At 57.6% G+C, this 22,669-nt stretch overlaps 2 protein-coding genes across 2 annotated transcripts; both read right to left on the reverse strand.

Moving 5' to 3' along the window:
• Window positions 1-12,731: 12,731 nt before the first annotated feature.
• On the reverse strand, window positions 12,732-17,000 carry LOC134432951 (uncharacterized). The gene is made up of 4 exons (XM_063181815.1): window positions 16,650-17,000; window positions 15,393-16,415; window positions 14,137-15,144; window positions 12,732-13,946 (listed from the first exon to the last, which is right to left on the reverse strand). The coding sequence occupies exons 1-4, from the start codon at window positions 16,662-16,664 to the stop codon at window positions 13,116-13,118; spliced, it is 2,877 nt and encodes a 958-aa protein (XP_063037885.1). The 5' UTR covers window positions 16,665-17,000; the 3' UTR covers window positions 12,732-13,115.
• Window positions 17,001-18,812: 1,812 nt separating this feature from the next.
• LOC134432949 (uncharacterized) lies at window positions 18,813-22,130 on the reverse strand. The gene is made up of 3 exons (XM_063181811.1): window positions 22,005-22,130; window positions 20,662-21,666; window positions 18,813-20,236 (listed from the first exon to the last, which is right to left on the reverse strand). The coding sequence occupies exons 1-3, from the start codon at window positions 22,017-22,019 to the stop codon at window positions 19,763-19,765; spliced, it is 1,494 nt and encodes a 497-aa protein (XP_063037881.1). The 5' UTR covers window positions 22,020-22,130; the 3' UTR covers window positions 18,813-19,762.
• Between the last annotated feature and the right edge of the window lie 539 nt (window positions 22,131-22,669).

Genomic DNA, 22,669 nt, shown 5'->3' on the forward strand with positions numbered 1-22,669 from the left:
GGCCAAGTCGGCTGTGGCCAAGCGGCTGTGGGAGGTCAGTGCCCGCCAAGCCATGGCTCACTTGGTGAGAACACTTCCAGACGTCATGAAGTTCTTGATCACTGGTGGTCCCACCAGCCCCAGTGCCTGTGGGGTGGCCGAGTGGTGCCAAAGAGCCATCGAGGACATCCCAAGGCTCGTTCAACCCCTGGAGCATCCCCAAGGTGTCCCCATGGTGTCCCCAGTGAACATGGAGCTCCAAGAGGTGTGATGGAGGGGGGAAAGTGGGACAGAGGGTGGCAAAGGAGAAAGGAGGGGGTGGCAGGAAGGGGCGAGGTGACATAGGGGACACTGGGGGGTGGGTTGTACACAATGGGCAGCAGACACAGGGGTTGGGTGGGGGTGGCGGGGGGGAAGGGGGGGAAGGGTGTGTGAGGAGCTACAAGGGGAGGGGGAGGCGGTGGCAGAGGGAACAAGAGGCTGACCGACTGGAGGGAACAGAGGGGACACCTCAGAGCCATGGGGCCAGCCCAGGAAGGCCTAAGTTCCACCAGGTCCCTGACACCTCCCCTGTCCACTCCCCAGCTGTCCCCAGCCCTGCTGCAGCCACAGGTCACTGTCGTGGCCACCCTGGGCGAGCTGCTGGACACCCTGCCCAGGCGGGACGAGGAGATCCTGCCCATGTCCGCAGGGCGCCTGTACCGGGACCTGGAGGAGTTTACCAGGAACCTCCGGGTCACCCTGTACTGCATTGAAGGCACCTGGTGGCGCTGCAATGTCACCTCCGAGGATGATGACCCTGTCACCTCCCTGAGCCAGGCCCTGGCCATCTACAAGAGCACCCCAGGGACCACCTTGACCCTTGTGACAATGGCAGCCAGGAAGTGGCACCGGTCGGTGAATGTGCTTGTGGACAGGTGGGCCCAGCTGGCCAGGAAAATCACCTATATCCCCGACATCAGCAGAGAGGTGGCTGCTGTGGTGGCTGAAAAGGTTGCCACCGCCACTGCCCGGGCCAGGGAGCTGCAGGACGAGGCTGCCCGTGATGGGACAGCTCAGGAAAACATGGTGGAGCTGGGTCAGGCCCTGGGCAGGGAGGAGGGGGCCGAGGTGGTGGCCGAGCGTGAAGCCCAGGTGAGGAGAGAGGCCAGGGTGGCTGCCAGCGAGGCAACAAGGGCCACCATGGTGAGACAGCGGCTGGAGGCGGCCCTGGGGCTGCTGGAGCGCTTGGTGGCCGCGTGTGATGAAGCCGCCATCTTCCCCCGGGAGCTGCAGTGGCGGCTCAGGGAGACCAAGGCTTCAATGGAGGGGACAAATGAAGCATTCCCTGATGTCCCCGAGGACTTGGTGGCCAAGGTGGCCGAGGCTGAGCGGCTGTGGGAGGCCAACGCCCGCCTGGCCAAGGATCACCTGCTGGGGGCAGTTCAGGACATCATCAAGTCCTATTTCAATGGTGATCCCGCCAGCCCCAGTGTCTGTGGGGAGGCCGAGTGGTGCCAAAGAGCCACCGAGGACATCCCAAGGCTCCTTCAACCTCCAGAACATGCCCAGAGCATCCCCATGGTCTCCGCAATGAGCATGGAGCACCAAGAGGTGCGTTGAGAGGGGTGTGGGGGCGAGAGGGGGACAGAGGGGACACTCGGAGGCCGGAGGCATGGGGGGTGGTGAAAGGGGCAGTGGGGGAGGGGAGGGGCAGGGGGTGGCAGAGGGAATAAGAGGCTGACAAAGGGATGGAGGAGACAAAGGGGACCGCTGGGGGTCAGGTCGCCAGCCCAGGAAGCCACAAGTGCCAACAGGGCCCTGACACCTCCCCTGTCCCCTTCCCAGCTGTCCCCAGCCCTGCTGCAGCCGCAGGTCACCGTGGTGGCCATCCTCGGTGGGCTGCTGGACACCCTGCCTAGGCGGGACGAGATGAAGCTTGTGTCGGCAGTGGAGCTGTACTGGGACCTGATGAACTTCACCAAGGACCTCCGGGTCACCCTGTACTGCATTGATGACACCTGGTGGCGCCACAATGTCACCTCCGATGATGATAACCCTGTCATCTCCCTGAGCCAGGCCCTGACCACCTACAAGGGCACCCCATGGACCCCTCAGAACGGTGTTACAATGGCAGCCAGCCAGTGGCAGGTGTTGGTGGCTGCGCTCATGAACAGCTGGGCCCGGCTGTCCAGGGCAGCCACCAAGCTCCGCAACGCCTGCATAGAGGCGGCTGCTGAGGCAGCTGACAGGGTCACCCGGGCCAGAGAACAGCAGCGCAGGGCTGCCTATGGTGGGACACCTCAGGAAAACATTGTGGAGCTGGGTCAGGCCCTGGGCAGGGAGGAGGGGCTCGAGGAGGAGCACAGCTATAAAGTCGAGGAGAAGATAGAGGTCTGGGTGGCTGCCAGCGAGGCAACAAGGGCCACCATGGTGAGACAGCGGCTGGAGGCGGCCCTGGGGCTGCTGGAGCGCTTGGTGGCCGCGTGTGACGAAGCCACCGCATTCCCACGGGAGCTGCAGCGCAGGGTTGGGGACATTGTCGCTGCCCTGGAGGGGACAAATGAGGCATCCGCCAATGTCTACGAGGACTTGGTGGCCAAGGTGGCTGTGGCTGAGTGTCTGTGGGAGGCCAACGCCCGCCTGGTCAAGGATCACCTGCAGGGGGCAGTTGACAACATCATCAAGTACTTCTTCACTGGTGGTCGCGCCAGCCCCAGTGCCTGTGAGGTGGCCGAGCGGTGCCACAGAGCCATCGAGGACATCCCAAGGCTCCTTCAACCCATGGAGTGTCCCCAGAACCTCCCCACGTTGTCCCCAGTGAGCATGGAGCTTGAAGAGGTGTGACAGGGTGGGGGGAGGTGGAGGAGAGAGATGAGGACAGAGGGGACAGCAGGGGGGAGGGGCCAATGGGGGTTGGAGAGGACACAGGGGTGGTGGGAGGGGCCAGGAGGTTGCAGAGGGGACAGGAGGGAGTGGCCGGAAGAGAGGATGTGACAGAGAGGTGGAGGGGGAAGGGGGAGGAGGGTGCAGTGGGGAATGGGGGGGAAACGGTGGGGAGGGGACACGGGGACTAGCGGTGGTGGCAGATGGGACAGCAGTGGGTGCAAGGGGTGGGAGGGCCTATGAGGGGAGAGACAGGGAGTGGCAGAGAGAGGAACTGACTGACAAAGGGATGGAGGGAACAAAAGGGAGCCCTCGGTGCCAGGGACCACTCCAGGAGGCCGTAAGTGCCACCAGGTCTCTGACACCTCCCCTGTCCCCTCCCCAGCTCTCCCCAGCCCTGTTGCAGCCACAGGTCACCGTGGTGGCCACCCTGGGTGAGCTGCTGGCCACCCTGCCCAGGTGGGACGAGGAGATGATGATGCTGCTCGAGTCCCCAATGTGCCTGTACAGTGAACTGCTGGGGTTCACCGAGGAGTTCGACTGCACCCCCTATGGCATTGATGAGGCCTGGTACTACCGCAATGGTAAATCTGAGGATGAGCCTCCCACGTCTCTGAGCCGGGCCCTGGCGGCCTACAGGAGCACCCCATGGACCACCTGGCTCCATGTGAGAATGGCGGCCAAGAAGTGGCAGGAGTCGGTGGATTGGCATGTTGACAACTGGGCCGAGCTGGCCAGGAAGGCCACCAAGCTCCGCAATGCCTGCAGGGTGACGGTCACTGAGCTGACTGACAAGGTGGCCACCAACACTGCCCGGGCCAGGGAGCTGCAGGATGAGGCTGCCCGTTATGGGACAGCTCAGGAAAACATGGAGGAGCTGGGTCAGGCCCTGGGCAGGGAGGAGAGGGCTGAGGTGGTGGCCAGACATGAAGCCTGGGTCAGGAGAGAGGCCAGGGTGGCTGCCAGCCTGGCCACTAGGGCCAGCAGAAGGAGACAGCGGCTGAAGGCCACCCTGGGGCTGCTGGAGCGCTTGGTGGCCGCGTGTGACGAAGCAACCACATTCACTCAGCAGCTGCAGTGCAGGGTTGGGGAGATCAAGGCTGCCCTGAAGGAGAAAAATGAAACATCCCCAGATGTCCCCGAGCAATTGGTGGCCAAGGTGGCCGTGGCTGAGCGGCTTTGGGAGGCCAACGCCCGCCTGGCCAAGGATCACCTTGAGGGGACACTTCACTACATGTACAGGTTCTATATCAATGGTGAACCTGTCAGCCTCAGTGGCTGTGGGGTGGCCGAGCGGTGCCAAAGAGCCACAGAGGACATCCCAAGGCTCCTTCGACCCCGAGAGCATCTCCGAGGTGTCCCAAAGGTGTCCCCAGTGAGCATGGAGCCCCAAGAGGTGCGATGGTGGGGGGGGAACGGAACAGAGGGAACAGTGGGTGGGGAGGGGGTAATGGGGTATAGGGAGGACACGGGGGGTGGTGGGTGTGGCAGAGGGGACAGGGGCGGCAGAGGGGACAGCAGAGGGGCAGGGGGTGAGAGGGGCTATGAGGGGAGGGGCAGGGTGTGACAGAGGGAACAAGAGGCTGACAAAGGGATGGAGGGGTCAAAGGGCACCCCTCAAGGGCGGGAAGCCACCCCAGAAAGCCACAAATGTCACCAGATCCCTGACACCTCCCCTGTCCTCTCCCCAGCTGTCCCCGGCCCTGCTGCAGCCACAGGTAACCGTGGTGGCCATCCTGGGAGAGCTACTGGACACCCTGCCGAGGATGGATGAGGAGATGCTGGTGTTCATGTCCCCAGGGTGCCTTTACTGGGTCCTGGAGGAATTCACCAATGAGCTCCGGGTCACCCTGTACCATATTGATGACACCTGGTGGCGCCAAAATGTCACCTCTAATGGCCATGATCCTCTCACCTCCAATGATGATTGTCCTGTCACCTCCCTGAGCCGGGCACTGGACACCTGCAAGAGCACTCCAGGGACCACCTGGAGCCATGTGACAATGGTGGCCAGGGAGTGGCAGCGGTTGATGTCTGAGGTTGTGGACAGCTGGGCTGATCTGGCCAGGAAGGCCACTGAGCTCTGCAACACCTGCAGGAATTTGGCCGACAGGGAGGCCTCCCGCACCTCCCGGTCCAGGGAGCAGCAGGACGAGGCTGCCCATAATGGGACACCTCAGGAATACAGGGGGGAGCCGGGTGAGGCCCTGGGCAGGGAGGAGGGGGCCGAGGTGATGGCCGGGCAGGAAGCCCAGGTGAGGGAACAGGCAATTGTACCTGCCAGTGAGGCAACAAGGGCCACCATGGAGAGAGAGTGGGTGGAGGTGGCCCTGGGGCTGCTGCAGCGCTTGGTGGCCGCGTGTGACGAAGCCACCGCGTTCCCCCGGGAGCTGCAGCGCAGGGCTGGGGACATCGAGGCTGCCGTGAAGGGGACAAATGAAGGGTCCCCCAATGTCCCTGAGGACTTGGTGACCAAGGTGGCCGTGGCTGAGCGGTTGTGGGAGGCCAACGCCCGCCTGGCCAAGGATCACCTGGTGGGGACACTTCAGGACATCATCGACTTCTATTTCAATGCTGGTCCCACCAGAATCTGTGGGGTGGCTGAGCGGTGCCAAAGAGCCACTGAGGACATCCCAAGGCTCCTTCAAGTCCCAGAGTGTCCCCAGAGTGTCCCCAAGGTGCCCCCAGTGAGAATGGAGCTCCAAGAGGTGCGATGCGGGGATAGGGTGGGGGAGAGGGGGACAGAGGGGACACTCGGGGGCAGGGGGAAATGGGAGGTGGTGAAAGGGGCTGTGAGGGATGGGAGGGACAGGAGGGAGTGGTAGGAAGTGGGGAGGTGACAGAGAGGTGGAGGGGAAAATTGGGGGAAGGGGGCAGTGGGGGATGGGGCAGACATGGTGGGTGTTGGGGGGTGGGAGAGGGGACAGGAGAGGGGGCACAATGGGCTATGAGGGGAGGGGCAGGGGGTGAGGGAACAAGAGGCTGACAAAGGGATAGAGGGGACAGAGGGGTTGTCCCAGGGACAGGGGGCAACCCCAGGAGGCTGTAAGTGCCACCAGGTCACTGACACCTCCCCTGTCCCCTCCTCAGCTGTCCCTGGGCCTGCTGCAGCCACAGGTCACCGTGGTGGCCATCCTGGGTGAGCTGCTGGACACCCTGCCGAGGCTGGACAAGGAGATGCTGCTGCTCAGATCTGCAGTGAGCCTGTACTGGGACCTGGTGGATTTCACTGAGAGCCTCTGGGTCGCCCTGTACTGTGTTGAGGGCACCTGGTGGCACTGCAATGTCACTTCCATTGATGGTGACCCTCTCACATCCCTGAGCCAGGCCCTGGCTGCCTATGACAGCACCCCATGGACCAGCTGGGATGATGTGACAATGGCAGCCGGAAAGTGGCAGCAGTCGGTGTCTGTGCTTGTGAACAGCTGGGCCAAGCTGGCAAGGACAGCCACCAACCTCCACAATGCCTGCAGGGTGACGGTCACTGAGCTGACTGACAAGTTTGCCACCAACACTGCCCGGGCCTGGGAGCTGCAGGACGATGCTGCCCGTTATGGCACAGCTCAGGAAAACATGGTGGAGCTGGGTCAGGCCCTGGGCAGGGAGGAGGGGGTCGAGGTGGTGGCCGGGCATGGAGCCAAGGTGAGGAGAGAGGCCAGGGTGGCTGCCAGCGAGGCAACAAGGGCCACCATGGTGAGACAGCGGCTGGAGGTGGCCCTGAGGCTGCTGGAGCGCTTGGTGGCCGCGTGTGACGAAGCAACCACATTCACTCAGCAGCTGCAGTGCAGGGTTGGGGACATCAAGGCTGCCCTGAAGTGGACAAATGAGGGATACTTTGATATCCCTGAGGACTTGGTGGCCCAGGTGGCCGAGGCCGAGCGGCTGTGGGAGGCCAACGCCCGCCTGGCCAAGGATCACCTGCAAGGGGCAGTTCCAGATGCCATCAAGTTCTTGTTCACTGGTGGTCCCACCAGCACCAGTGCCTGTGGGGTGGCCGAGCGGTGCCAAAGAGCCACCGAGGACATCCCAAGGCTCCTTCGACCCCTGGAGAGTCCCCAGATCATCCACAGGGTGTCCCCTCTGAGCATGGAGTTCCCAATCATGGGTGTCATGGGTGGCGAGAGAGATGGGGACAGAGAGGACACCGAGGAGGGGAGGAGGCAATGGGGGATGGAGGGGATATGATGGGTGGCAGGAGGGGACAGGAGGTCACAAAGGGAACCAGAGGGAGTGGCAGGAAGGGAGGAGTTGACAGAGGCATGGAGGGGAAAGGGGGACAATGGGGCAGTGGGGGGAGGGGATGATGGGGGGAGAGGAGACACAGGGGCTGGGAGTCTGTGGCAGAAGGGACAGCGGGGGATGGCAGGGGCTACAACTGTGCTGGTAGTGGGTGGCTGAGGGGACAGTGGGGAGGGTGGTAGGGGTAGAAGAGGGGAGGAGGGCATGGCACTGGGACAGGGAACAGCAGAGCCCTCCAGGGAGGGGACACCAGGAGGGCACAGGCACCACTGAAAGAGGGCCAGAAATGCCACCAAGTCCCTGACATCTCCTCTGTCCCCTCCCCAGCTGTCCCCTCCCCAGCGGCTGGAGGCTCTGGTGTCTGTGGTGGCCACCCTGGGTGAGGTGGCGGCCACTGTGACCAGGCCACGCCGGGGCGTGCGGCGCTGTGTGCCCCCAAAGTCCCTGCATACGGCCCTGAGGATCTTCACCTGGAGCCTCCGTAAGGGTCTGGAAGATCCTCGTGACACCTCCATGAGTGACCCTGGTGTCCCCTCCCTGGGCCAGGCCCTGGCCACCCTCGGGGCCACCCCTAGGGCCACCTGGGCCGATGTGAGAGCCACGAGCAGCGCCTGGCGGGAGTTGGTGGCTGCACGTGAGGAGAGATGGAAACAACTGATCGAGGATATCACCAAGCTCCGTGATGCCTGCGAGGACACGGCCCTCGCCTGGGCCAGGGACCAGCAGGACAAGGCCACCTGCAGGGGGAGAGCTGGGTACAACACGGCAGCCACAGCCCAGCAGCTGATGGTGGCCATGGACAGGGATGAGGAGGCCTCAGCAGGGGCTGCACATGGTGCCCAGGTGGTGGCTGCCACCAAGAAGGCCATAGGAGAGGCCGTGGTGGCCACCAGGCGGGCAAGGGCAAACACCAGGAAGAGACATTGGGCAGAGGTGGCCCTGGAGCTGCTGCAGCGCTTGGTGGATGCGTGTGACAGAGGCAGTGAGTTTATCAGTTACATGCAGTGCCAGCTCAAGGCCATTGAAGCTGCCCTGAAGGGGACAAAGGACGCATCCCCTGATGTGCCCGAGGCCTTGGTGGCTGCGGTGGCCAAGTCTGAGCAGCTATGGGAGGCCAGCGCCTGCCTGTTCAAGCATCACCTGCTGGGGACACTTGGGGACATCCACGACCTCCTCTTGAGTCCCTATGATGGCCGTGGTGGCCCCGATGGCCCTGGCAGCCGTGCGGTGGCCGAGCGGTGCCAAAAAGCCATCGAGGAGATCCCAAGGCTGCTGCAGGACAGTGACATTGCTACTGCAATGTCATCACGGCAGTGACATCATTGGGGACATGGCTACTGTCACCTGTGCCCTCCCTGTGCAGTATTTGAGATTAATCTGGGGAATTTTCTGGGAATTTTCAATGATACTGTCCCAAATGCTGCAGGGAATTCCTGGAGTGATGTCACTGGGGACACTCAGGGAAAGGGGACAGGGGTGAATGAATCCCCTCAAGAGCTTCCAGCTTTCCACTGTGCAGCAGAGCCACATCATAAATTGCAGGTTATGATTGGCTTCTGCAATTCTGCATTGCCTTTTGCCCTTTTGTATTGCCTTTCACACATGATTATTGATCACCAGCAGTTTGATACGGTATTTGGTACTGATATTGATTATCGATGATTCCTTGCAGCTGCAGGTTGGTTCAGTATAATCTATCAGTTCATGTCTGCACCGTACAGCCTATTAGTTAATTAATTAATTAATTAATATTCTCTATATAAAGCAGACTGGTCTGTTCTGAACTCTGTGTCAGACACATCATTTGACCCCATCGAGAGACGAGTGGTCAATAAATACATTCCAACGTTCCTTGAGGGGAGCAGAGCCAGGGAGCTGCTTCAAGGCGCTGTCACTGAGATATTTCCCCTTGAAAACCCTGGGTGGGAAGCAAATACACCCGAGCAGAGGGCAAAATTAAAATGATAGCGAACCCTTGAGGAAGGGATCCAACAGCTGAGAGAAGTGGCAGAATTGGAGGGACTCTTTGGGAGGGACGGACAGCATGGAAATGACCTCAACAAGGTCTAGTGCACAGGGCAAATGTTGTGGAGTCCGGCAAATCTGGGGCCATCTCAATACACCACCCTCATTGCAATGACTGATGCTGATACCAACTGAGCGGCAGTGAGCTCTGTCACCAACAAGCTTAGAAATTGTGAAAAAATTAGTATTTTATGATTGGTTTTTGGCAAATATTAAAATGGATATTATATGTGTTATGTTAGAACGTGATGCTGTATTAATTTTCTTAAATAGTGTGCTAAATTTAGTTTTAGGTTATAACACAATGTTTAAATAGAAACTATGCTAAGTAAGATACTTTTTTGAAAAGGGACGAATAAGGCACTCCCACTGAGATAACAGCCTTAGGACACCGAAATCTTGCAGAGAAAAAGAATTTATTGCTCCATTATCAGAAGAAACCAACTTCTTCCTGCCTCACTCAGCCCTGAAGTCAGGATTCAGAGGAAGAAGTTGACACTGACCAGGCAGAATCCTTTGTTTGAGTGGAATTTATGCGTCATGTATGAGGTGAATGAATATGCAACAGGCTATTGCTTTTAAGGGTTAATCCTCTGTCAACATGTGCCCTTTTTGGGCTTATTTTTCCCAGCAAAAGGTACCCAGACTGTCTATAACCCTTTGTATTTATTTTCTTGTGTTCTACTAATACCAGTTGTCCAAATTTTATTACTCAAATTATATTACTATTTTTATAACCATTTTTATTACTATTAAACTTTTAAAATTTTAAAACCATGTTATTGGCTTTTTTCATACAAATTATGAGAGTATGATCAATGGCCCCATGCAGGCTTGTGTCTCTGCCACGGTCAAGGAACTCAAAGAGGAGATGAGGGAGATGAAGGAGGAGGTGAGGAAGATCAATGCAGCACCCGTGTGAGTCACAGGCCCCACAGTCAGAACCCAATGTCCCCCAGCTCGACAGAGAGGGTGCACCCCACGGGCTGACCTGTGGTTCTGTCTGTGTGACCATGGGGAAGACATGGGAAGGTGGGATGGGAAACCCACTTGTGTTGGGAAGGATGAAAGTTTGACAAGAAAGTCTCACAGGTGTGTGTGCTGGGCAGAAAGGTTTTTGAATGTAGAATCTGAAGAAGGAATGGAGATGGAAGCAAGTTTTGATACAGAAGAAAAGAACTGCTGAGCCAGTGTTACTGGATAACCAAGGAGGCAAAGGGCGTGTTAGTTAGAAGGGGTTTTTATGGCTTAGAGCAAAGGATAAAACCACCCCAAACAAGAAGATGTTTTTACCTAGCAGAAAGATTACACAGCCAAACAGGCCTGCCGATACTGCAAGTAGAAAAAAGGTCTCAGAATTTTCCACTGCAAGAAAGCACAAAAGCAAATTTTTCTTTAACTGTAATGTACTAACTTTTAGTGACTGGAGAATAGTAACATGAATATGGTAATTATAGTAGTTATGATAAGCTATAGATAAAAGTTTGGGTATAGACTGATTCTGCTGTATGAAGATGCTCAGCAAAGAAAATATCTAATGCATTGTAACCAAAATTAAAGGGTCTCAAGGCCTGTCTGCAGCTGGAGCTGACAGCTGTAGGCACAGGCTCTGTTACCCAAGACCCTGGAGTGCTGTAACACCTTGGATGTAATAAACCACATATTGAAGATCCACATGGAGTCCCATATCCCTCATTTAGGCTCTTACGGTGGCGCCCAAAGTGTGGCACAATCAGTCAGAACGTGAATGAGGGATGTGGGTCTCCAGGCCTGCCTGCAGCTGGAGTTGACAGCAGTCAGCACAGGCTCTGTCACCCACAGACCCTGGACTGCTGTAACACCTTGGATGTAATACATTGCATTTTGAAGAGCTGCCTGGAGTTGTGCATCTTTCAATCTGACTCTTACAGTGGCACCCAACGTGAGGCACCATTAGTAAGAGGGATTGGTAAGAGCCAGAACGAGGGATGTGGGTCTCCAGGCCTGCCTGCAGCTGGAGCTGACACCTGCAGGCACAGACTCTGTCACCCATGACCCTGGGCTGCTGTAACACCTTGGATGTAATAAACTGCATTTTGAAGAGCTGTCTGGAGTCCCACATCCCTCATTTAGGCTCTTACAGTGGCACCCAACGTGGGGCACCATTAGTACGAGCGTGAATGAGGGATGTGGGTCTCCAGGCCTGCCAGCTGCTGGAGCTGACAGCTGTATGCACAGGCTCCGTCGTCCATGCCCTGGACTGCTGTAACACCTTGGATGTAATAAACTGCATTTTGAAGAGCTGCTTGGAGTCCTGCATCTTTCAATTTGACTCTTACAGTGGCGCCCAACGTGGGGCACCATTAGTAAGAGGGATTAGTAAGAGCCTGAATGAGGGGTGTGGGTCTCCAGGCCTGCCTGCAGCTGGAGCTGACCGATGTAGGCACAGGCTCGGTCGCCCATGACCCTGGACTGCTGTAATATCTTGGATGTAATAAACTGCATTTTGAGGAGACGCCTGGAATTCCACATCCCTCATTTCAGCTCTTAAGGTGGCGCCCAACGTGGGGCACCATTAGTCAGAGCCTGAATGAGTGATTTGCATCTCCAGGCCTGCCTGCAGCTGGAGCTGACAGCTGTAGGCACAGGCTCTGTCAGCCATGACCCTGGACTGCTCTAATCTCTTGGATGTAATAAACTGCATTTTGAAGAGCTTCCTGGAGTCCCACATCCCTCATTTAGGCTCTTACACCCCCTCATCCACATCTGAGACAGAATGGTCCCCTTGGCAACTCCAAGAGATACAAAACCCAGAACTCTGCCAAATTGCATCAAAATTTTTCCACTGCACCAGCAGTGATCCCACGTCTATTGTGCAATCATCAAATAGCGCTTGGCCTTCCATAAGAGACCACGCCTCCCTAGAGAATGCCTCTGAAGGGTTGGAAAAAACTCCTTGCTCTCTGGCCCACAGAAATTATCTTTCAAAATCACTCCAGGAAACGGAAATCCATTTCCGCTGCATGAGACACTTCCAGGGGTCCAAACCCAGAGAATCCTCCACGAAACCCACAGGATTTGCCGTTATCACCAGAGCTGCAGGCAAAGTGCCGAACGGCTCACAGTCACTACGCCAAAACAGGGAGGGGGAGTAAAACGATATGACATCACCCGTGACTGTTCCACACACAGCAGCCACCAGATGTCGCGACAGCACAGGAAATAACACGATGTGGACACACAGCTCTCCCAAGGTAAAAAAGAGCACTTTTAATTTCTGACTCCAGAAAGGAAATCAGTGGCTTATTCATCATCATTTTGCCTCACTTGATGAAGTTTTGACCAATTTACAGCTTTAGAGACCCCATGTTTTAACCCACATTCCACGAGGCTTTGGTATCATTTTAATTTTGCCATCTGCTCGGGTGTGTTTCCATCCCACCCAGGGTTTCCAAGGGAAAATATCTCAGTGACAGCACCTTGAAGCAGCTCCCTGGCTGTGCTCGCCTCAAGGAACGTTGGGATGAATTTATTGATCACTCGTCTCTCAATGGGGTCAGTGATGTGTCTGACACAGAGTTCAGATCAGACCAGGCTGATTTATAGAGACGATATTAATTATTAATGAATTAATTTATAAGCTGTACGGTGCACACATGAACTGATCGATTTTATTGCTCCAACCAGCAGCTACAAGGTATCACCGATAATCAATATCAGTATCAAAGACCATATCAAATTGCTGATGATCAATACAATGTGCAAAAGGCAATTATTAAATTGTCATTAACGACCCGGCTCTGTTGCAAGCACAGTGCAAACCTGGAAGCTCTTGAGGGGACTCATTCACCCCTGTCCCCTGTCCCTGAATGTCCCTGAGTGTCCCTGACTGTCCCAGAGTGTCCCCAGGGATGTCATTCCCAGCAGGATTTGGGACAGTATCACTGAAAATTCCCCAGATTTATCTCAAACACTGCACGGGGAGGGCACAGGTGACAGCAGTGATGTCTCTGATGATGTCACTGCCCCTATGTGAAACTTTCCTGCAGCAGCCTCGGGATGTCCTCGATGGCTTTTTGGCACCGCTCGGTCACCACACTGCTGCCAGGGCCACCACCGGGACTCAAGAGGATGTTGTCAATGTCCCCAAGTGCCCCCAGCAGGTGATCCTTGGCCAGGCGGGTGCTGGCCTCCCACAGCCACTCAAACGTGGCCACTTTGGCCATCAAGGCCTGGAGGACATCATGGGATGCCTCGTTTGTCCCCTTCAGAGTAGCCTTGATGTCCCTGAGCCGCCACTCCATGTTCCAGTAGAACAAGGTGGCTCTGTCACACATGGCCACCAAGCGCCTGAGCAGCCCCAGGGCCACCAATGCCCAATGTCCCCTCCTGGTGGCCACCACAGCCTCTCCCATGGCCTCATTGGTGGCTGTCACCACCTGGGCATCATATGTGGCCATTTCCCAGGCCATCTCCTTGTCCAGGGCCATCAGCAGCCTCTGCTCTGTGACCACCTTCTCACGGAGCTTGGTGGCTTCCCTGCCCAGCCAGTCCCAGCTGTCCACGAGCCTGGCCACCAACTCCCGCCACGCCTTGGCTGCGGCTCTCCCATTGGCCCAGGTGGTCCCAGAGGTGGCCCCGAGGGTGGCCAGGGCCCATCTCAGGGAGGGGACACCAGGCTGGCCCAGGGAGGTGACACCGCCGTGGTTCAGGATTGCATGAAGGCCCCGGGTGAATCTCCTCATGTCCTCATGCAGGGAGTCTGAGGACTTGTCCCTGTCTGGCCCAGCCAGGGTGGCCACCAGCTTGCCCAGGATGTCCACCACGGCCACCAGCACCTGCAGCTGCGGAGGAGACACCTGCGGAGGGGACAGGGCAGGTGTCAGGGACCTGGTGGCATATGTGGCCTCTTGTGGTGGCCTCGGTCCCCTCAAGGGGTCCCCTTTGCCGCTCCGTCCCTTTGTCAGCCTCTTGTCCCCACTGCCACCTCCCGCCAGCCCCCATGTCCCCCTCAATGTCCCCTCTGTGCCCCACTCTCCCCCGTCGCACCTCTTGGGGCTCCATGCTCCCTGGAGACACATTTGGGACACTCTGGGGATGTTCTGGGGGTCGAAGGAGCCTTGGGATGTCCTCGATGGCTCTTTGGCACCGCTCGGCCACCTCACAGGCACTGAGGCTGGGGAGACCACCAGTGAAATAGAACTTGATGATGTTGTCAACTGCCCCCACCAGGTGATCCTTGGCCAGGCGGGCGTTGGCCTCCCACAGCCGCTCGGCCTCAGCCACCTTGGCCACCAAGCCCTTGAGGACATTGCGGGATGCCTCATTTGTCCCCTCCAGGACAGCCTCAATGTCCCTGAGCAGGCGCCGCAGCTCCCGGGGGAACGCAGTGGCTTCATCACACGCGGCCACCAAATGCTCCAGCAGCCCCAGGGCCACCTCCAGCCACTGTCTCTCCATGGTGGCTCTTCTTGCCTCGCTGGCAGCCACGCTGGCCTCTCTCCTCACCTGGGCTTCATGCCCGGCCCGCACCTCGGCCCCCTCCTCCCTGCCCAGGGCCTGACCCAGCCCCACCATGTTTTCCTGAGCTGTCCCATCACGGGCAGCCTCGTCCTGCAGCTCCCTTGCCTGGGCAGTGCCGGTGGCCGCCCTGTCAGCCGCCTTGCTGACCATCACCCTGCAGGCGTTGCGGAGCTTGGTGGCTTTCCTGGTCAGCTCGGCCCACCTGTCCAGAAGCACAGACACCGACCCCTGCCACTTGCTGGCCGCCATTGCCAAACGGTTCCGGGTGGTCCCTGGGGTGCTCTTGTAGGCGGCCAGGGTCTGGCTCAGGGAGGTGAGATGGTCATCAAAATCGGAGATGACATCATGGCACCTCCAGCTGTCATCAATGCGGTACAGGGTGTACTGGAGCTCCTTGGTGAAATCCTCCAAGTCCAAATACAGGCACCCTGGGGACTCAAACAGGTGCATCTCATCTGAACCGGGCAGGATGTCCAGCAGCTCACCCAGGGTGGCCACCACAGTGACGGGCAGCTGCAGCAGGGCTGGAGACAGCTGGGGAGGGGACAGGGGAGGTGTCAGGGACCTGGTGGCACTTGTGGACTCATGTGATGGCCCCCTGCCCCTGAAGGGTCCCCTTTGTCCCCTCCATCACTTTGTCAGCCTCTTGTCCCTGCTGCCACCCCTTGTCAGTCCCTGTGTCCCCTCCCCCTCCGTGTCCCCCCAGTCACCCCGTGGCCCCTCCCTCCCACACCATCCTCTCTATCTTCCTCTCTCCCCCACCCCCGTCCCCCACATCGCACCTCTTGGGGCTCCATGCTCACTGGGGACACCGTGGGGAAGCTCTGGGGACGCTCCACGTTGAACGAGGGCAGTTGAACGAGCCTTGGGATGTCCTCCATGGCTCTTTGACACCGCTCGGCCACCTCACAGGCACGGGAGCCAAAGTGACCAGGAATGAAATAGGACTCTATGATGTCTTCAACTGCCCCCAGCAGATGATCCTTGGCCAGGCGGGTGTTGGCCTCCCACAGCTTCTCAGCCATGTCCACCTTGGCCACCAAGTCCTCGGCAACATCAGGGGATGCCTCACTTGTCCTCTTCGGGCCATTCAGGGTGACCGAGAGCAGGCGCCGCAGCTCCCGGGGGAACGCGGTGGCTTCGTCACACGCGGCCACCAAGCGCTCCAGCAGCCCCAGGGCTGCCTCCACCTGCTGTCTCACCATGGTGGCCCATGCTGCCTCGCTGGCGGCCTCCCTGGCCTCTCTCCTCACCTGGGCTTCATGCCCGGCCACCACCTCGGACCCCTCTTCCTTGCCCATGGCCTGACCCAGCTCCCCCATGTTTTCCTGAGCTGTTCCATAACGGGCAGCCTCGTTCTGCAGCTCCCTGGCCCAGGCAGTGGCGGTGACCGCTCTGTCAGCCGCCTTGGTGGCCATCACCCTGCAGGTCTTGCGGAGCTCGGTGGCCTTCCTGGCCAGCTCGGCCCAGCCGTTCACAAGTGCAGGCACCGACCACAGGTACTTACCGAGCTCAAATAGCTTATGGAAAAAGGAGACCAATGGCGGTCTCTTGTGGGTGGCTGAGTCCTGCCTCAGGGGCTTGGAAGGGCTATCATCATCGCAGGTGACATCTTGGGGCCACCAGGGGTTATCAAAGCGGTGCAGGACGACCTGGAGCTCCCTGGTGAAGAACTCCACGTCCCAGTACAGGGACCATGGGGACACGGGTAGCAGCATTATCTCCTCCTGCCTGCTCAGGGTGTCCAGCAGCTCTCCCAGGATGGCCACCACGGTGACCTGTGGCTGCAGCAGGGCCGGGGACAGCTGGGGAGGGGACAGAGGAGGTGTCAAGGACATGGTGGCACTTACGGCCTCCTGCGGTGTCCCTCTGCCCCCGAGGGGTCCTTTTTGCCCCTTCCTGGAGCGCTCTGCTGCCCGTCTGTCCCTTTGTCAGCCCCTCGTCCCCTCTGCCACTCCCCACTGTCCCCTCCGTGTCCCCCCCATCCCCCACTGTCCCCTCTGTCCCCCCTGTGTCCCCTCTGCCCCCTCCCGTCGCACCTCTGGGGGCTCCATGGGGTCACCGGGGACACCCTGGGGACACCTTGGGGACGCTCCGGTGGCGAAGGAGCCCCGGGAACGGCGCGCCGGAAAGGCCCCGAGCGGGATCGGGAGGCGCCGCAAAGGGGGCGGGGGGAGGTGGCGTCACCGCCCGCCCTTTCCAGGACCGCCCCAGTCCATGGCAAGCTCCAGGATTTGGGCGCTTTGGCTCAATCGCCAAAGGGGATTTTGATTCAGCCCCAGGCGATTTAGGCTCCATCCCGCCATTTCCAGGCCGATTCCGCCGTTCCCGGCTTGATTTATGAGGGAACGCCGAGCGCTCTGAGGGGCCGGCGGAACTGCCTTAACAAAGATGGCGGCACAGCTGTCCCGTCATGCAGCGCGGACCAATCAGAAGCCGCGCTTGGCAGAGGTACTGGCGGAAGTTTCCGCCCAACGGCGTCGGCGGCCGCTTCCGGCGGAAAGGCGGAATTCTGAGTCTGTCAGTGATTTCGTTTTGGAGTATTGCACGTATTTTGGTTTTTTTCCTTTTTCCTAATTAATTGCATTTCTGACTTGGAGTCTCTCACTGGTTTTGTTTTCAAACCAGAACAATAACTATTATAACTATTTAGTATTATAGCTGCAATATAACTAGAATATAACTATTATAACTAGATCTATTTAGTATTATAACTGTAATATAACTATTAAAACTATATTTAGTATTATAGCTATAATATAACTATAATGTAACTCATATAAGTGTAACTATTTAGTATTATAACTGCAATAGAACCATAACTAACTCTATTTACTATTATAGCTAGAACTATAATAACTATTTCAGTACTATAGCTGTAATATAACTAAAATATACTTATTATAACTATTTTAGTATTATAGCTGTAATATAACTTATAACTAGAACTATTTAGTATTATAGAACTAATTACTATTATATCTATAACATATCTAGAATAGATCTCTTATAACTATTTAGTATTTTATAACTATTTACTACAATATCTATATATATCTAGAATAGAACTCTTATAACTATTTAGTATTTGTCATGGTTTGACACTGGCGTAATGGCAGTGCCCCCATGAAAATATATTTTCCCTATGAAAATTTCTGACTTGGAGTCTCTCACTGGTTTTCCTTTCAAACCAGAACAATTGGCCACTGGCAATGGTTGCTTGGCTTGATTGGCCAATTGGATCCACGTGTGTGTTGTGACTGTCTGGCAAGGGCCATGGGTTTTTCTTAGTAGTAAAGGATGGTACAACAAAGCGATTGATCAGCCTGCTGCAATCATGGAGTCAATGCTCATTATTCCCCGCTGGGCACCGCTGCTATGAGAGGGACTGATGATTTTTCTTTCAGCACTGGACAGTCCTTTTTCCAATGCTCCCATTTCTTACAGGATGCACTCTGGGCCTTCTCCACAGGGGAAGCTTTCTTGGGTCACTTTTCCTGAGTTGCCTTCTTGCTAGGCTGGGATTAACTCTTTCAGTTGGGCCCCTGTCTCAAAACACCTTCCAGGCGACCTCCAGCAGTTTATCCATGTCTTGAACTCCCTTTGTCTTTTCTTCTTATATCATTTGAAGCCTGACCCACACAAAACAAAACCAGATGTGCTTTGCCATCAACTGACTCAGGATCCAGATCAGTATATTTGATGGCGGTTTCTCTTCACCTGTTTAAAAAATCAGTGTGTGATTCATCATCATTTTGCCTCACTTGGTGAAGCTTTGACCAATTTACAGCCTTAGAGACCCCATGTTTTAACCCACATTCCACGAGGCTTTGATATCATTTTAATTTTGCCATCTGCTCGGGTGTATTTGCATCCCACCCAGGGTTTTCAAAGGGAAATATCTCAGTGACAGCGCCTTGAAGCAGCTCCCTGGCTGTGCTCCCCTCAAGGAACGTTGGGATGGATTTATTGACCACTCGTCTCTCAATGGGGTCAGTGATGTGTCTGACACAGAGCACAGATCAGCCCAGTCTAGTCTTTATAGATGGTATTAATTAATAATTAATAGGCTGTACGGTGCACACAGGAACTGACAGATTATATTGCACCAACCAGCAGCTACAAGGAATCATCGATAATCAATATCAGTATCAAATGTCACCATTAGGTTGGATGTGTATGTCACACACATGTAATCGGGGTCGAAGAAGATAAAGTTTTTTATTCTGCATGTTCTCCAGTTTATATACTCTTAACAAAGCTTGATATTAATTGGTGCAAAGCAATTAGTGTCAATATAAGTGGCAAAAGTTTTACAGAAATTTAATAAGGCACGTATACACATGTACTTAGGCACATAGTGTAGCTAACAAAAATTTCCATCTATCTTTTCCAATCTGTTTCCATGCTGACGGCCTTGTCATCTCCCTTGCTATGGATACATTTAGTAACCATCAATTGTTACTTCTTCTCTTAACTCAGCTTTGCTTGCAGGCCAGCTGTCAAAGCCCCTCCATAATCAAATTGCTGGTGATTGATAACAATGCGGAAAAGCCAATACAGGAATGCAGAAGCCAGTTAGTGTCATTTATAACCCATCTCTGCTGCAGGCACAGTGAAAAGCTGGAAGATCTTGAGGGGACTCATTCACCCCTGTCCCTGAGCGTCCCCAGAATGTCCCTGAGTGTCCCCAGTGACATTACCCTGGGAATTCCCATCAGGCTTTGGGTCAATTTCAGTCAAAATTCCCAGAAAATTCCCTATATTTGTTTCAAACCCTAGATGGCGAGCTGGGGGAAGAGAACAGGTGATGCCAGCCATGTCCCCGATGATGTCACTGCCCTGATGACCTCACATTGGTGACATCACTGTCCCTGCAGCAAATTCGGGATGTCCTGGGCAGCTTTTTGGCACCGCTCGGGCGATGGAGCCATCGGGGTCACCACACCTGAAGATGGTGTGGACGTCCCCAAGTGCCCCCACCAAGTGGTCCCTGGCCAGGAGGCTGCTCGCCACCCACAGCCACTCAGCCCTGGTCACCTTGGCTGCCAAAGCAGCGCGGAAATGGCGGCATGGCTCCCCTGTCCCCCTCATGGTGTCTGTGATCCCCCCAACCATGTGCTGCAGCTGCCGGGAGAACACTGTGATTTTTCTATATGCAATCACCAGGTGCTTCAGCAGCCCCAGGGGCTCCTCCGCCTGCTGTCTCATCGTTTTGACTCCCCTCGCCTGGCTCTTGGCCACCACAGCCCCTCCCACATCCTGTCCCACATCTGTGACACCTTCTCTTATGGCCTCCCCCAAGGCCTTTTCTATGCCCTTTCTTGAGACTTCTTCCATGGCCATTGTGATGCCCCTGCCGTTGGCCATGTCCCTGCAGGCGTCCCGGAGCTTGATGGCCTCTCTGGTCAGCTGGGTCCAGCTGTCCTCCAACGTGGACACCGACCTGTGCCACTCGCTGGCCACCACTGTCACCTGGTTCCTTCTCACCCCAGGTGGTCCATGGGATGTTCTCGTAGGCGGCCAGGGCCGGGCACAGGGAGGTGGGAGCGTCAGCAAGATCGGAGTCGCAACAGCAGTGCTGGAAGGGCTTAGCAATGTTGTGCTTCAGCAGGGCCAAGGACAGCTGGTAAAGAGACAGGGGAGGTGTCAGGGACGTGGTGGCACTTGTGGCCTCCTGTGGCGGCCCCTGTGTCCTCCCGGGTTCCCCTTTGTCCCCTCGGTCCCTTTGTCGGTGTCTTGTCCCCTCCGGCACCCCCTGAGCCCGCTGCTGTCCCCTCTGCCACTCCCCTGCTGTCCCCTCTGCCACCTCAGTGATCCCGCTGCTCTCCACTGTGCCACCCCCTGCCGCCACAGTTGAAGCCCCTGCCACGCCCTGCTGTTCCCTCTGCCACCCCCCCAGCTCCTGTGTCCCTCCCCTCCCGTGTCCCTCCCTCCCCCACTGCCCCTCCCCCTCCGTGTTCCCTCCCCCCATCCCCTTTGTGACTCCGTCCTCTCCCGCCACCCCCTCCCCCATCCCCCATTGCCCCCTTTTCCCCGTCCCACTGGCACCTTTTGGGGCTCCATGCTCACTGGGGAGAGCTTGGGGAAGATTCGGGGACACTCCGGAGGTCGAAGGAGCCTTGGGATGTCCTCGATGGCTCTTTGGCACCGCTCGGCCACCCCGCAGGCACTGGGGCTGGTGGGACCACCAGTGAACAAGCACTTGGTGATGTCATCAACTGGCCCCACCAGGTGATCGTGGACCAGGCGGGCATTGGCCTCCCACAGCTGCTCGGCCACGGCCACCTTGGCCACCAAGTCCTTGGGGACATCGGGGGACACCTCATTTGTCCCCTCCAGGGTAGCCACGATGTCCCCAACCCTGCGCTTCAGCTCCCGGGGGAAGGCGGTGGCTTCGTCACACGCGGCCACCAAGCGCTCCACCAGCTCCAGGGAAACCTCCACCCGCTGTCTCACCATGGTGGCCCTTCTTGCCTCGCTGGCAGCCACCATGGCCTCTCTCCTCACCTGGGCTTCACGCTCAGCCACCACCTCGGCCTCCTCCTCCCTGCCCAGGGCCTGACCCAGCTCCACCATGCGTTCCTGAGCTGTCCAATAACGGGCAGCCAGGCCCAGCTGCTCCCTGGCCCGGGCAGTGGCGGTGGCTTCCTCAGTGGCTTCCTCAGTGGCCAAATCCCTGCAGGTGTTGAGGAGCTCGGTGGCCTTCCTGCCCAGCTCGGTGCTGTTCTCCAGGCACTTATCCGCCGACCCCAGCCAGTGCCTGGCCACCATTTTCACGCAGTCCCAGGAGGTCCATGGGGTGTTCTCATAGGCGGCCAGAGCTCCACTCAGGGAGGTGGGACGGGCTTTATTGTTGGAGGTGACATCACGGTGCCACCAGGTGTCATAAATGGACTCCGTGGTGCCCCTGAGCTTCCTGCAGAAGTCCACCAGCTTGGAGTACAGGTACTCTAGGGACTTGAGTGGCACCTCGTCCCACCTGGGCATGGTGTCCAGCAGCTCGCCCAGGGTGGCCACCACGGTGACCTGTGGCTGCAGCAGGGCTGGGGACAGCTGGGGAGGGGACAGGGGAGATGTCAGGGACCTGGTGGCACTTACAGCCTCTTGGCCTGGCCCCCTGTCCCCGAGGGCTCCCCTTTGTCTCGTAAATCTCTTTTTCAGCCTCTTGATCTCCCTGACACCCCTGCCCCTCCCCTCGTAGCCCCTCGTAGCCCCTCCCAGCCCCTGCCCTCTTGCTGTCCACTTTGCCACCCCCCCGCTCCCACCGCTGTCCCCTTTGCCACCATCGCCACCCCCCGTGTCCCCCCATGCCCCACTATGTCCCTTCTCCCCCACTGTCCCCGCTACCGGCCGGGTACCCCCCGTGTCACCTCTCCCCTTTCCTGTCGCACCTCTTTGGCCTCCATCGTCACTGGGGACACCCTGGGGACGCTCGGGTGGCGAACGAGTCCCGGGACAGAAGCGGCGCGGCTGGCGGCTCCCGCAGCGGCGGCGGAGCCGTGGCGCGAGGAGCGCCAAAAGGGCGGGGCGGCGCGGTGACGTCACCGCCCGCCATTTCCGGTACCGCTCCAATGCATGGGTGGCTGCTTCGGCTCGATCGCAGGGGGTTTAGGCTCCATCCCCAGGGGGTTTAGGCTCCATCCCCAGGGGATTTAGGCTCCATCTCGCCATTTCCAGGCGGATTCCGCCGTTCCCGGCCGCATTTAGGAGCCCACAGAGTTGCCGTCACTCAAATTGGCGTCCTGCTTCTCTCGCGAGACCTCTGGCGAGAAGCGCCCAAAGCCGCGCGGACCAATCAGATGCTGTGCCTGGCAGAAGTACTGGCAGAAGTCCCTCCCGTGGCGGCGTCAAGTGGCCGCTTCCGGCAGAACCGCGGTGCATTGTGGGCATTGTGGTCCCGGTGGGGCCCAGCGGAGGCGGAGCGGGGCCGAGGCTCGGGGGGAGGGGGCGGTGCGGGAATTTGGAGGCGCCGAGGGAGCCCCGGGTCCGCCCCCGGCAGCGCGGGATGGGCGACAGCGGTCAGCACCGGGAGCGGGAAGTGGGGGGCGTGAGGAGG

The sequence above is a fragment of the Melospiza melodia genome (genome assembly GCF_035770615.1).
Source record: "Melospiza melodia melodia isolate bMelMel2 chromosome 7 unlocalized genomic scaffold, bMelMel2.pri SUPER_7_unloc_4, whole genome shotgun sequence".
Taxonomy (NCBI): Eukaryota; Metazoa; Chordata; class Aves; order Passeriformes; family Passerellidae; genus Melospiza; species Melospiza melodia.

What these genes read in the sequence shown, in the direction of transcription:
- LOC134432951 (XM_063181815.1), bottom strand. An exon ending in TGAGCATGGAGCCCCAAGAG is followed by an intron (nt 15,145 to 15,392) that starts GTGCGATGTGGG and finishes TCCCCTCCCCAG; the next exon opens with CTGTCTCCAGCCCTGCTGCA. An exon ending in GGAGCATGGAGCCCCAAGAG is followed by an intron (nt 13,947 to 14,136) that starts GTGCGACGGGGG and finishes TCCCCTCCGCAG; the next exon opens with GTGTCTCCTCCGCAGCTGCA.
- LOC134432949 (XM_063181811.1), bottom strand. An exon ending in TGAGCATGGAGCCCCAAAAG is followed by an intron (nt 20,237 to 20,661) that starts GTGCCAGTGGGA and finishes TCTCTTTACCAG; the next exon opens with CTGTCCTTGGCCCTGCTGAA.